This window comes from Bos javanicus, chromosome 6, assembly GCF_032452875.1.
Source record: "Bos javanicus breed banteng chromosome 6, ARS-OSU_banteng_1.0, whole genome shotgun sequence".
Classification (NCBI taxonomy): Eukaryota; Metazoa; Chordata; class Mammalia; order Artiodactyla; family Bovidae; genus Bos; species Bos javanicus.
In genome coordinates, this window is record NC_083873.1 from 116,196,410 (window position 1) to 116,210,831 (window position 14,422).

Sequence of the window (14,422 nt, forward strand, 5' to 3'; positions counted from 1 at the left end):
GTGCTTGGCTGCAGCCGCTTCGTCCTGAGCCAGCTCACGCCTGGCTGTGACGGCCCTCTGCCCTGCACAGGCTCCGAGGGAGCACAGGGCTCAGTGAGAGCAGCCGCAGAGCTCAGCGTCCGAGATCAAAGCCACACGGAGAACTGAGGGACTCCAAAGGAGAGCCTCGGGGCCACCGCACGAAATCCAGGTCGGGAGGCGAGAATCCCGAGGAACACGGGAAGCAAAGTCGGGGCGACCGTCCCTCCCCCGGGCTCCTGACCCACACGGGCGCCACGACACGCGGAGAATATGTTTAATCTCTTAAATAAACACCCACCAAGGGAACGGCCCATCCAGGAGTCGGATGGGGCTTGATTCCCACCCTGTGAACTGGTGACCCCTTGCTCGCACAAAACGTCTTGCGGTTGATGTGGGAACACGGACAGAACCTCTCAGTCGCTTGCTAAAGTGACCATCTGAGCTCCCAGCAGGACACGGAGCAAGCGTGGACGCCAGCTGAGGATGAGGAGGATGGGTGCAGGCCAGGCCAGCATGGGAGATGCTCCCCGCAGACCGATGCGCGCCTGCCTCACTGCATCCGGCAGCTCACGAAACAGCGTCCATGCTTGGGCTTACTGCATCCATGTGTTAAAAGCGATTTTAAAAAATGAAGGGTCCTTCTTCTTGAAAAGCACCCTTAACGCTGCCCACACTTCTGCAGACGTCATTGGGTCTGCATCTTGGAATCGGATGAGTTGTCATGAGAAACCTCATGACCAAGTCATGACTTACAACGTTGGTGCAGAGCCATTGTCTGTGAGGATGAGTCTGGGATGTTGCTGAACGGTGATGGGAGAGCTGGACGCCGACCCTGAGCTGGCTGACGACACACCGGGCGGCCGTATCTCAGACAGGCAGTCGGGAGCCGCGTCCACCGGAAGGGGCAGCTGGTGAATGTGGATGTCGCCCGTGACCGGGGGGTCCATGATGCCGCAGGTGAGGATGTGGGAGAGGCTGCAGTCGTCACAAGCACACCTGCGGGGGGTGAGGGGGTCAGCGCGGGGCCAGCAGGCCGGGCAGTGCCCGGGGTCCTGCGCGCGCTCACCTCCGCCGGTAGTTGCAGTTGGGGCAGTCGGGCACGCTCAGCCGCGACGACAGCACGTGCCGCATGGTGTCTGTGAAGCTGTTCTCGCCAGCGACGGCTTTCTTTTTCGTGAACTGGAGGAAATCATGAGCCAACAGGTTAATTTTGCAAGACCTTCATCATGACATGGCTGTATTTTTCGGTGATTCTGATGCTGTGCACGTCCCACTCAGAGACCTGCTGCCCGCAGCTTCCTCAGGAGGGCCAGGGCTGGGAAGGGGGGCAGACGAGCAGTGTGTGGTGCAGGCAGGGAGAGGCCCGGACAGAGGTCAGGGGGCTGAGTCCACCAGGCGCCTCAGCAGCACACACCCTGTGACGCCCTCATGGGGGACACCCAGCCCTTGCCCTGGCCCTCCGGTGGGCTGGGGACTTGCAGCCCCCAGGAGATAATCACTGCCCCCAGGAGCTTAGATTCTGGATGAAGAAAGAAGCGAGAAACCAAACTTCAGGGGAAACCACAAGGTACAGGAGCTCAGCAGCCCTGCCGGGGAGGTGGGGAGGCCGCCGGGGTGCGCCAGGCCTGAGCACGGTGCAGGAGGCAGCGTGGACGCCGCTGTCCGGGCACGGGGAGCCCAGGCCAGCAGGAGCGCCAAGCACCGCCCTGAGCCCCCAGGCTACGCAGACACTGTCCACACGGGGCAGGATGGCAGCTGGCCAGGCAGCACACGTGGTGCCGGCAGGGGGAGCAAGGCCGCTGCAGAGGGCACCAGCCGTGCCTGGAGAAGCAGTGGGCCTGGGGGCCACCGAGGAGGCAGCGCCTCACCTCCCGCCGGGGCAGGCATGCCTCTGTGTTTCAGAAAAGGGGCCCACGGGCCAGCTTGGGCACAGGCATGGGTGGCGCCCGTCTGACGCAGGCCACGCGCTGAGTGCAGAGCACAGGTGCCCTGTCTACCCGCGCTGCCCAGAAGGGACCACGGGCGGGAGGGGAGCGGAGGCCAAGGGCTCTCACTGCGAGAGCAGCCAGCAGACACCGGCGCAGGCACCGGGCCGAGCGGGCAAGTCTCCTGGTGAAGTAATGGCCCCAAGACCAGCATGCCGGGCCGGGGAGTGCCGCCACGGTGGCGGGCAGGGCGGGGAGAGCCTGCGGCAGGAAGGGGCGAGCCGGGAGGGCAGCAGCCGCGAGACAGCACAGTCCTGGCACACGAGGATTGGACCCGGCCTGGCCCTGGGTCCTCACTGTGCGTCGCCCCTGGAAGGGAATCCGGAGACGCAGCACCCACCCAGGAGGAGCCCATGGGGACACGGGGAGGCTGTGGGCTGGGAGAGCCACTCCATAAACACTGTGTCCCTGGAGGAGTACAGAGACGAGGAAGCGGAAAGGAGAACCAGCCTGCAAACAGGTCTGCCGAGCAAGACGTGCAAGGTGGGCTCCGCAGCCCTTTGCTCTGCAGCCAACAGCTTCACTTCGACAACGCCCTCCCACCCACACGCACCTGCTCTTCGATGAACCGCCTCTGCTTAAAGAGCTCCCAGTCCTCCGTCAGCATGCGCTGCTTGGTCTTCATTGTCATCTACGTGGAATGCACGGGGGATGCAAAGACAGAAAGTCTGAGTACCAGCAAGAGCCACCAGGACACTTCCGAGGGGAGACTTTTAATGATGCGAGAGACGCGTGTGGAGACAGGAGAAGCCCCAACTACAGGAAGTCACCGGACTCGCCGCTCGGCGCCCACACGGACTCACTCACAGTCTCCACAGCTGTCGTGCCCGGAAATCAGACGAATCACTCCAAAGAGAAACTGAGAGGCCAGAGATGGGCCCGCCAACACGCGGGGAGACGCTCCCCACTCGCTGAGTGCCAGGGTGGGCGCCAGGGCTGCTGTCTGGCCATGAGCCTCAGCCCAAGACGAGCACGTCCCGGAGCCGGATGGCGGTGACCACCACAAGAGTGAGCACGGCTGGCACAGCGGCACCGCAGACTCGCAAACTGCAAGGGCGGCCCGGTCTGAGGAGGCAGACTTGACCACAACAAGTAAGAAACTGGGGGAACAGGAATTAGGAACGGGCTCAAGGCACTGACTTACGTGAAGGAGGAGACTATGAAGTGACTAAGTGATAATCATATAGACGTACTCTTACAAATTATTAAAAGCTGAAGCACGACCGCTGAAAGGAAGGAATGGGATACATATCTTCCAAATGATTGGAATACTCGGAGGGGGGCATGTCCTACAAGGAAGGAAGCACCACCCACAGGGGCTCCCCTCCAGCCAACACAGGGCAGCTGCCCAACTGCCTACTAAACAGCCAATCACATCTTCAAGTCAGACAAAAACGACCAATACACCCTCCAAATGAAACAAGCATAACTTAATACAAAACTTCAACTAGTAAGGAAGTAAAGGCAAAAGCTGAAATTACTGGAAAAAGCCAGAAGTAAATGTGATCAGTAAACCCAAAAGTTGGTTCTCTGAACTTCCTGCCAGGCTGAACAAGGGAAGAAATGAACCACAGACACGGCGGGAGTGAGCACGGACACGGACACACAGGAAGGGCCTTTTCTGCAACAGGAGGACACGCGAGCACGGGATGCCTCTCGACAAAAGAAGAGCTGCACAGGCGGCTCTGCACGTTGTGCTTCAGAAGTCGAGTCGATGCACTGACGTTCCAAACAATACAGACTTCCGGCAGCTGGGGTGGCGGGCGTGTAGGGCGTGGGCAGGGCTGGGGGGAGGCCACGGGCACAGCTGGGGGAAGGCCGGGGGCACAGTTGGGGGGAGGGATGGGCAGAAATGGAGGGAGGCCACGGGCACAGCTGGGGGGAGGCTGTGGGCAGAGATGCGGGGAAGCCGGGGGCACAGCTGGGGGGAGGGATGGGCAGAGCTGGGGGGAGGCCGGGGGCACAGCTGGGGGGAGGCCGGGGGCATAGCTGGGGGGAGGGATGGGCAGAGCTGGGGGGAGGCCACGGGCACAGCTCGGGGGAGGCCACGGGCAGAGCTGGGGGGAGGCTGTGGGCAGAGCTGTGGGGAGGCCATGGGCAGAGCTGTGGGGAGGTCATGGGCACAGCTAGGGGGAGGCATGGGCAGAGCTGGCGGGAGGCCACGGGCACAGCTTGCACAGGAAGGCCGTGGGCAGAGCTGGGGGGAGGCCGTGGGCAGAGCTGGGGCGCCGGGAGCACTGCCTGCCGCCTGCCTGGCCTCCTGCCCGGCCCCCTCAGTGCTCTCTCTGCGGCCTGAAGCCAGAGGGAGGGAACGGACCGTCCTGCAGCCGTCAACTCCCCACTGCTGTCAAGTGTCCCCGAGCACAGCTTACACCCACCCCTGTGTCTGAAGGATGTGGATAATTTCCCAGGCAAATATCAATTTGTAAAACTCACTTAAGAAGCAGAAATCCCCAAACAGGCTCATAAACACAGTGTTTACTGAAAAGGCAGTAAAAAATATTGAGTCCCTCTTCCTCCTCCTGCAACAATGAACCAGGCCCAGAGCCTTAGGTTGGGATTATTAGTCTATCCTTTCCCTTCATGGAACAGGGAAGTTGACTATTCCTGAAAACCGAAAAAAAAAAAAAAAAAAGGAAAGCGTTTCCATTCATTCTATGAGATTAGCATAACCTTTATACAAAACAAACAGGACCTGAAAGATGAAAACTCAGTAACACCTCAGAATACAGACGTAGTAATAAAGATCCTCAACAGAATACCTAATAATGGATTAAACAATAATATATACTCTAGTAGGGCTTAATTCCAGGAATGCAATATCTCAAAATTAGGAAGCCTAATGTAATTCAACACTAGAACTGGACATGGAACAGCTGAATGGTTCAAAACTGGGAAAGGAGCATGTCAAAGCTGTATACTGTCACCCTACTTTTTTAACTTATATGCAGAGTACATCATGCGAAATGCTCGGTTGGATGAAGCACAAGCTGGAATCAAGATTGCTTGGAGAAACATCAATAACCTCAGATATGCAGATGACATCACTTTAATGGCAGAAAGCAAAGCGGAACTAAAGAACCTCTTGATGAAGGTGAAAGAGGAGAGTGAAAATGCTGGCTTAAAACTCAGCATTCAAAAAATGAAGACAATGGCATCCGGTTCCATCATTTCATAGCAAATAAACTGGGTAAAAGTGCAAACAGTGACAGATTTCATTTTTGTGGGGGTCTCCAAAATCACTGTGGACAGTGACTGAAACTATGAAATTAAAAAACACTTGCTCCTTGGAAGAAAACCTATGACCAACCTAGACAGCATATTAAAAAGCAGAGACATTATTTTGCCGACAAAGGTCCGTCTAGTCACAGCGATGGTTTTTCCAGTAGTCATGTCTGGATGTGAGAGTTGGACCATAAGGAAGGCTGAGCACAGAAGAATTGATGCTTTTGAACTGTGGTGTTGGAGAAGACTCTCGAGAGTCCTTTGGACTGCAAGGAAAACCAAGCAGTCCATCCTAAAGGAAATCAGTCCTGGGTGTTCTTTGGAAGGACTGATGCTAAAGCTCAAACTCCAATACTTTGGCCACCTGATGCGAAGAGCTGACTCATTTGAAAAGACCCTGATGCTGAGAAAGACTGAAGGCGGGAGGAGAAGGGGACGACAGAGGATGAGATGGCTGGATGGCATCTATTTGGAACTAGTCTGTTGTTCCATGTCCAGTTCAAACTGTTGCTTCCTAACCTGCATAAAGGTTTCTCAAGAGGCAGGTCAGGTGGTCTGGTATTCCCATCTCTTTCAGAATTTTCCACAGTTTATTGTGATCCACACAGTCAAAGGCTTTGGCATAATCAATAAAGCAGAAATAAGATGGTTTTCTGGAACTCTCTTGCTTTTTCGATGATCCAGGGGATGTTGGCAATTTGATCTCTGGTTCCTCTACCTTGTCTAAAACCAGCTTGAACATCTGGAAGTTCACGGTTCACGTCCTGTTGAAGCCTGGCTTGGAGAATTTTGAGCATTACTTTGCTAGCGTGTGAGATGAGCGCAATTGTGCAGTAGTTTGAACATTCTTTGGCATTGCCTTTCTTTGGGATTGGAATAGAAACTAACCTTTTCCAGTCGTGTGGCCACTGCTGAGTTTTCCAAATTGGCTGGCATATTGAGTGCAGCACTTTCACAGCATCATCATCTAGGATTTGAAATAGCTCAGCTGGAATTCCATCACCTCCACTAGCTGTGTTTGTAGTGATGCTTCCTAAGGCCCACTGGCTTCGCATTCCAGAATGTCTGGCTCTAGGTGAGTGATCACACCATCCTGATTATCTGGGTTGTGAAGATCTTTTTTGTACAGTTTTCCTGTGTATTCTTGCCACTTCCTCTTAGTATCTTCTGCTTCTGTTAGGTCCATAATATTTCTGTTCTTTATTGAGCTCATCTTTGTATGAAATATTCCCTTGGTATCTCTAATTTTCTTGAAGAGATCTCTAGTCTTTCCCATTCTATTGTTTTCCTCTATTTTTTGCACCGATGACTGAGGAAGGCTTTCTTATCTGTCCTTGCTCTTCTTTGGAACTCCACATTCAGATGCTTATATCTTTCCTTTTCTCCTTTGTTTTTCGCTTCTCTTCTTTTCTCAGCTATTTGTAAGGCCTCCCCAGACAGTCATTTGGTCACAGCAAACACCCTCTTCCAACAACACGAGAGAAGACTCTACACATGGACATCACCAGACGGTCAACAACAAAATCAGCTTGATTATATTTTTTGCAGCCAAAGATGGAGAAGCTCTATACAGTCAGCAAAAACAAGACCAGGAGCTGAATGTGGCTCAGATCATGAACTCCTTCTTGCCAAATTCAGACTTAAAGAAAGTAGGGAAAACCACTAGACCATTCAGGTATGACCTAAATCAAATCCATTATGATTATTCACTGGAAATGGGAAACAGATTTAAGGGACTAGATCTCATAGATACAGTGCCTGATGGACTATGGATGGAGGTTCCTGACATTGTACAGGAGACAGGGATCAAGACCATCCCCAAGAAAAAGAAATGCAAAAAAGCAAAACGGCTGTCTGAGGAGGCCTTACAAATAGCTGTGAAAAGAAGAGAAGCGAAAAGCAAAGGAGAAAAAGGAAGACATACCCATATAGACCTTTAAACATGCTGAATCCTGCTTGTGCGTGTCCTGTTGAGGGTTCTGCATCGACACTCGTTACAGAACTAGCGTGTTCTGTTGAGGATTCTGCATCGATGCTCATTACAGAACTAGCGTGTCCTGTTGAGGATTCTGCATCGATGCTCATTACATAACTAGCGTGTCCTGTTGAGGATTCTGCATCGACACTTGTTGCAGAACTATAGTTTTGGTCTGTAGTTTTCTTGTAGTGTCTTTGGCATCAGAATGAGTTAGGAAGTGTTTCTTCCCTTTTAGTTTTCTGGAAAACTCTAAGAAGGGTGGGTATTAATTCTTAAACGTTTCCTAGAATTCACCTGTGAAGCCGCTGGGTCCTGAAATTTTCTTTGTTGGGAGATTTTTGATTACTGACCCAATATCCTTACTAGTTATAGGTTTATTGAGTTTCTCCACTTTCTCATGATTTAGGTCTCGCTGGTCCTGTGTTTTTGAGTTTGTCCATTTTGTCTAGGTCATGCACCCTGTTGGCTCGCAGGGTCCTCAGGCTGCCCTGCATCTCCTGCAGGGGTCCGGCCTGGTCGGAGTTGCCCTGGAGACCCCGCAGCCCTCACATCCGGACTCCAGGAGTCTGACTACAACTGTCCTCAGTACAGGCTTCTCAGTGACAGCCTGTGAACTTCTGCCGCCAGTCTTTCAGCTCCTGGCCAGCCCTCCAGTGGATTCGCCAGGGAGCAGTGTTTCTGCCTACAGGTCTGTCACGACTGCAGATTCTCACAGGACCAAGAGGCAAGCCGAGGGAGAGCGCCAGCACCACCGGCCAGGATCACAGCGCACAGAGCCGGGGCGCCGTCGGACGGACGGTGTGCCGCTGTCCTCGCAGCAGCCTATCGTCCACATGGACCCAGAAGGTTCTCAGGGAACACCCACGGGGCTTGTGGGGTTTCAGACTGTCCAAATGCAGCTCTGGAGTCCAGAGCACCCTGAAGAGGGGCCCTACCTGAGGCGGGGAACCTGGCCTCAGATAGCTGAGCCCCGCACTCGCTCGCAGCCCTGTGCTGGGAGGCATGGTGGGTCCCCACACCCCACGCTCCCCTAGCCCAGAGAGCAGGCTCCTCAGAGCAGGTGGCGAGCGTGCATGGGGTGGGCTGTGCTCGTCCCCTTGGCCTGACTCAGCTGCTGGAGGTCCGGATGAAGGCTGCCTAGGGAGGGCAGTGGGAGGGCAGCAGCATCTGCCAAATGCACCTCAGCCAGGCAACGTGGGCCAGCCCCGCCCATAGGGGCTGAAGCTGAGGGGTCAGGAATCAGCGACAAGCACAGCTGGAGAACAAGTGTCACATGAAGAAAACCCCAAACCACCACTGCCCTCTGCGGGAAGCACAGGACAGTGGGCAGCGCGTCACAAGCACAGAGCAACTCCCGAGGCCACACGCCAGGGGCGCACGGGCTGCGAAGAGGTCAGGTACGGCCGCACAGAACAAGCCGCCCCAGCCAAGCTCGGCTCAGCAGCGCCGATCCAGAAGGTTGCCAGCAGCACCGGTGGGCGGACAGCCCGACCACACGGGGGAGGACGGGGAGGAGAACTTTCCCATGTCCTGAACGAGACAGCCCCTGTGAATAGGACGGTCCCTGAGGCCGCAAGACTCCTGGGACTCCACGAAACATGGAGAGGCTGGAACAAATGGCGACCCGGGAACGTGTCCGACCCTTCCTGTGTCTCAACCCCTCATCTGGCTCAGGCAGCAGCTCTGAGACCAAAGACCACAGCAGAGACCGGGCGGCATTCACGGTTGTGTTTGGAGACAGACACTAGCCCAGCGCACATCTTCAGCCAGAACCAAAGGCGCGTCTCCCCATGGCCTCAGAGGTGCGCCCTGAGCTCCGTCACGGCTTCCCTCAGCCCTCACCCCGTGCCCTCGGGAAAGCTTGGTGTCGAGCACCTCCCCGCTCCCACCACCCAGGTGAGGCAGGCAGCCGGCTCGTGCTGCCAGACAGGCTGGGGCACAGGGGCCTGTGCCCTGCCTCCCCACGCTGGACCCGCCGGCGTGCCCCAGGCCTGTGCTCCCATTCAGACGCGGCAGCGTGGGTGGACGAGGGGCGCTGTGGGTCCCTCGGGCGTGCACCCCCAGGCTCCGGACGGCAAGTGTCAGTTCCCGAGGGCCGGAGCAGCTCCCAGAGGCCCCGCAGGCCGCACAGAGCCTGGGCGCCCCTCTTGCCCCGCCCCGGGCACGCCCCCGCCCCGGGCCCCCCAACCCCCAGCGTCCACGGGCACGCCCCCCCGGCACGTCCCTCGCGGGCACCCACCTGCTCGTCCACGTAGGCGTCAATCCTCTTCTGGCACTGCAGCCACTCGGCGGCCACGGCGCGCAGCTCCTCCTCGGAGCGCTGGAACCGCTGCAGCAGTGCGCTGTACGTGTCCTCGCAGCAGCCGTCGTGCGTCGTGGTCCCCAGCCTGCGGACAGAGGCCTGTGACCGCCCTGCTAGCATCTTCCGTCCCGAGGCGGTGGGGGCCCCCACTGCACCGCCCCAAGCCTGCTGCCCAGCACGTGCAAGATATAGGCCAAGCGCCCAGAGCCGAGTCTGGCCGAAAGAAGCAGCTCAGACAAGAACAGATCTGATAAAAAAATGAGTGGTGAGGGACGCTGCTCTAAAAAGACTAAGGCCCAGAGACGCATTCACAACAAGTGGGCTGGAAAAGGATTCCTGCCCGTTCAGATACACTGATCCAGATAAAACACAACATTTAATAAGAAATACAAACTCTGGGCCAGGCTTTCACATTAAGTACAACAGGAAATTCAATTCAAAAAAGTACAATTACAGTTTCATTTATTCTCTACCATACCTTGTTAAGAAAGATGGTAAGACGACAAATGAGAGAATTAAAAGAAAACAAACGACAGATAGCAGGTAAACAGCTGGATTTCTGAAGAAGGAGGCACTTGGGAGCGCGGGGAGGGGGCAGCTCGTCTTATGAGGCAGGCTGTCTTCAGAAACCGTTCGTTTTCCTAATCTCTGAACATGTCAACATCTGAGCCAAAATAACGGTAATAAAGACCTCCTAACAAGGAATTTCTAAATCCAAACCAACACTTATAACTGCTCAAGAGCACAGGCTGGTGTGCAGGGTTAATATCAGTGCTGTTTACACAGAAGAACTGGAAGCTGCCCACTGGGATCAGAGCCCTACACCACACGGGGCTTCCCAGACTCTGAGAGATACCGACCTGCTTACGCCCAAACGCACATACACGCACTCACACACGCGTCCAAAATGGAAATGCTCCCACGTGAAGCAGAGCTAGGGCTATGCCATGTTCAAAATGCGTGTGTGTGCTGGGGCGGAGTGAGGCGTGGACGCTGGAAAAAAGTCTGGAAGCAACACCAAATTTTTTACGGTACTACTTTTCATCATGACTTCCTGTTTTCAGAACTTTATTTCTGAATTCCAGATTGCAATGGCAACCTAATGATTTTGAAATTAAAACAAACAACGTGACTGAAAAACGAGCAGGGTTCCACGGGTGCAGACAGCGCCCTCTCCCCACTGGTGTCCACTGTGTGGAACGCACACCGCGTGGACAGGGTCCTGTGTGCTGCAGCGTCTGCATGGGTCCCGCGCATTGGAGGGAGACACAGAAACCCACGTCCCTGACAAGCTGTGCAGCAAAGGGCAGGCCGGGAGCCCGCTGGAACCACGGCGGCCCTGCGACGCCAGGGCTCACACCCCAGGACTGCCCTCCTAAGGCTGCGCCTGGCCCCAGGACACATCGCTCTTCAGCGCCCTGACCCCCAGGCCTCGCCAAGGCGGCTCTGGGCTCCGTAGAGCACATGGGCACCCAGGGGAGAGCGTGGCAGCCCGTGAGGCAGTGACGTGGTCCTCCTGGGCCTCTACAGCCCCGTCATCACAGACCCGCCTCCCACGTGGGGCTGCCCTGCCTCCCCTGCACTGCCCGAGGCCCGAGGCGCTCTCCTGTGCTCCGCTGCAGACCTGCTCAGAGCCAGGGGAGGGCAAAGAAGCTGTGGGTGGGGGCAGGGGTGGTCCTGGACTTCTGAGGGCGCGGGTGGCACTCAGAGCATGACCGGAAGGCACAGGCTGGAGTGCAGACAGAACAGGAAGCCCCCCGATGGCAGGAAGTGTGCTCAGGGTCAGACAGCATCATCGGTCCAGCACACAGGCCATTCTCTCCACAGTCACTCTGCAAACACAACCACCCCACATAACGGGTGGTGGTATCTACGATGAACAATATCTATGTGAAACAGTATGTGGTGGGAAGTGAGAAAGAAAATGACGTAAAATCACTGTGGGTAAGTTTACTTATTTACAAGCCCAATTAAATATTCCCTTAACGATTAATATGTATTAAAAATAAAGACCAAGTCAAGCCACAGCTCCGGAAACCACCACAAGCTAAGCAGCTACAGCAGGTTCCTGGCCCCCCGAGGGACAGCAGAGTCTGGTAGGGCGGCCGCTCCATCGCCAACTGCGGCCACACAGACGGGCCAGCTGGGCCCCCAGGGCGTGCACGCTGCATCACCTGGCCCGGCGGCCCTGCAGGACCCGTGGTGCCAGCTCCTCGACAGGCTGACTGCAAGGGGAAGTGGGCAGGGTGGGGCCTGCAGACTAGAGCACCTCAAAAGGAATGGAGGTCAGCATGTAATGGTGACAGAGCCTATCTGGGGCAACAGGGAAGTTTTGGAAATATTGGTGGTGGTCATCCAATCATTATTAAAAATGTAATTACAGCTGCTGAATCACACACTTTAAGAGAATTAATATGGTTTGTGAATTAGACCTCAATAAAGCTCTTAAAAAACATAGGCACAAGGACTTCCCTGACGGCAGAACGGTCAAGAGTCCACCTGCCGATGCAAGGGACACGGGCTTGGTGCCGAGTCCAGGAAGATCCCACATGCCGCAGAGCAACTAAGCCCGTGCACCACCACTCCTGGGCCTGTGCTCGGCAACGAGACGCCCCCTCGACGGGAAGCCTGCGTGCCGCAGCGAAGAGCTGCCCCCGCTCACCGCGGCCGGAGAAAAGCCCGAGTGGCAGGAAGACCCAGTGCGGCCAGAAATAAATGAATAAATTAAAAAACCAAACCAAACCACCGAGACACAGGACCTTCCTGAGTTAAGTCAGTTTCTTTAAATGAATTAACTTATGAGATCATTTCTATTAAAAAAAAAAAAAAAAGCAAATCAAAAAGCAGGGAAGACTATGTATGGAAATGCACATGAGTAGTGAGGAATAAAGACGGGGGCTTCTCTCCTCCCCATCACCAGAGTGAGGGATCCCGAGCACGGTACGGGACTCCATGCTCGGCACGCCTTATGGAGCTCCGGAGACATGCTGCAGCAGGAAGCCCCGAGCCCGGAGGCGGGGGGCGCGTCTGAGAGACCGGAGAGGCGACCGGGCCCCCTCCTGCGCCCCCGGCCCCATCAGCCCACCTCCCTCCCCACCCAAGTGCCACAGAGGGGACCACCCCACGGCCACCGAGCAGAACCCGCGTCTCGTCAAGTAAAGCACCTTGTACCGCAGCTTTCCTTTATCAGGAGAAATCTGTGACGTTAACTCTTAGTCGCATCAATCCTGGGTTTGTTATTCTAAGTTTAACTGCATTACTCATCGGGTTGTGAGCTTTCTCCCCAAGCGGCATTCTCCCCTAAGCCCTGCACTTTCCTGGCAGAACTGCCGTGGCAGAGGTGTCCAGGCGCACAGCTGCTGCGCCCCAGGGGCAGGACGCACGCGGGGGAGACCGACTACCTGATCTGCGACACCAGGGCTGGCAGGTTGCTCTGGAGAAGCGGCTCGGAGAAGACCAGGTCTTCAAAGAGGTGCTTGTTGTGCAGCTCCCACGTCACCTGGAACTTCTTCAGGTGCTCATTTTCCTAGTTAATGAGACAGATACGAGAAGACACGCTGAATTAAAGACTGGAAAACTGGCAGAGCACGCTCTCCCTGACCTCCCACAAACCACGTCCCTCTATGCAGGCCAGAACACCGCGCTCCGAGGGCGGCGAGTCCCTGGGCCTGCAGCCTCCTCCTGACTGACTCAGCAAGACGCACACGGCTGAGGGCGCAGGAGAGAGCTCAGTGCACAGCCAATGGCGTCTCTCACCACGGGGCCTTCGAGCCGACTGAGAGCCCTCGCAAACGACTTCACTGCGTACCCACCCTGTGGCACCCAGGGACGATCCAGAGCCTGTCCAGAGAAGAGCCTGAGGTGAGTCTGACAGACCGAGAACTCCATGCTGGCAACCTCGTGGGGAGGTCAGCTCCTCCTTTCCCTGATGAACGTGGCCACCTCATCCGTTACTTTCCACAACCGCTTTACACACTCAACACCCTTCCGGCCATCAGAGCGAGTGACCTCTAGAGAGAACAGGGGCCCAGGGCTCCGTTCACGTGCTCTGACTGCAACCACACGTTCGTGAACTCGCATGTCGGCCACATGCAGGCTCCCTACGGTGTGTCATCTCGCACATGGGAAGACGGCCTCCTCTGAGCGACCGACAGCTCCACAGACTTCAGGAGCACGGCACCCCCGTCCCCGCCAGAGCCGCGCCTCATGCCACCCACCGACGAGTCTGCTCCCGCTCACTGTTTAGCGTAGCCGAGCAGAAGGGCTGACACTGGGGGACGTCAGGACACGATCTCCCTGCGGACACCCCAGTGTCCTGTGCCCTCACCAGCAGGGGACGGATGGGCTGAGAGAGCAAGCGAAGGGGAACCGCGCCCGTTCCTGAACCCACACACACCTGCAGAACGATGCTGCAGGCACGAAGGCCTGCTCCGCACGCGCACACAGACGGGCTACACGCTTTGTGAGCGCTCTGGAGCCGCACGGAGCCTCGGCAGGGGCCCTCGGACCCTCACCTCTGTCTGCATTTCCACTGTCGGCTCTCACTGCATGTTTTACCAAAACGCTTCACGCCAGTCTCTCGTGCAGTGCCTCTCAGAGCCATTCCCACACCAGAAAGCTGGGCGGGGCTGAGGCCGGGCCTGAGCCTGAATCAGGCACGCTGTGTGAAGACGTGCTCGTCGTGAGTACAGAGCCACAGATGGCGTGGGGACAGCACACACACACTCCTCAGGGACCCCTCCGCACAGGCACCTCGCCAGCTCGGACAGAGACAACGCAGCGGGCCGCAGCTTCCAAGCTCCCAGGGGGCAGGGCAGAGGCCCGCGCCCAGGTTGCGACCCGTCCCTGCGACAGAGAGCACAGAGCGAAGGTGGCAGGAGGAGGAGCGAGGGTCCCGGGAGGGTCCCGGAG

General features: G+C 56.4%; 1 protein-coding gene across 3 annotated transcripts in view; it reads right to left on the reverse strand.

The window, feature by feature from the left end:
• FAM193A (family with sequence similarity 193 member A) overlaps positions 1-14,422 on the reverse strand; it is a 147,017-nt gene that overhangs the window by 40,765 nt on the left and 91,830 nt on the right. For all 3 annotated transcript variants that reach the window (XM_061421025.1, XM_061421024.1, XM_061421026.1), the window contains exons 6-10: positions 12,913-13,037; positions 9,449-9,596; positions 2,560-2,637; positions 1,088-1,200; positions 775-1,017 (exon numbers count right to left, since the gene is read on the reverse strand). In XM_061421025.1, coding sequence (XP_061277009.1) covers positions 775-1,017; positions 1,088-1,200; positions 2,560-2,637; positions 9,449-9,596; positions 12,913-13,037 — 707 coding nt within the window. The remainder of the gene's footprint in view (positions 1-774; positions 1,018-1,087; positions 1,201-2,559; positions 2,638-9,448; positions 9,597-12,912; positions 13,038-14,422) is intronic.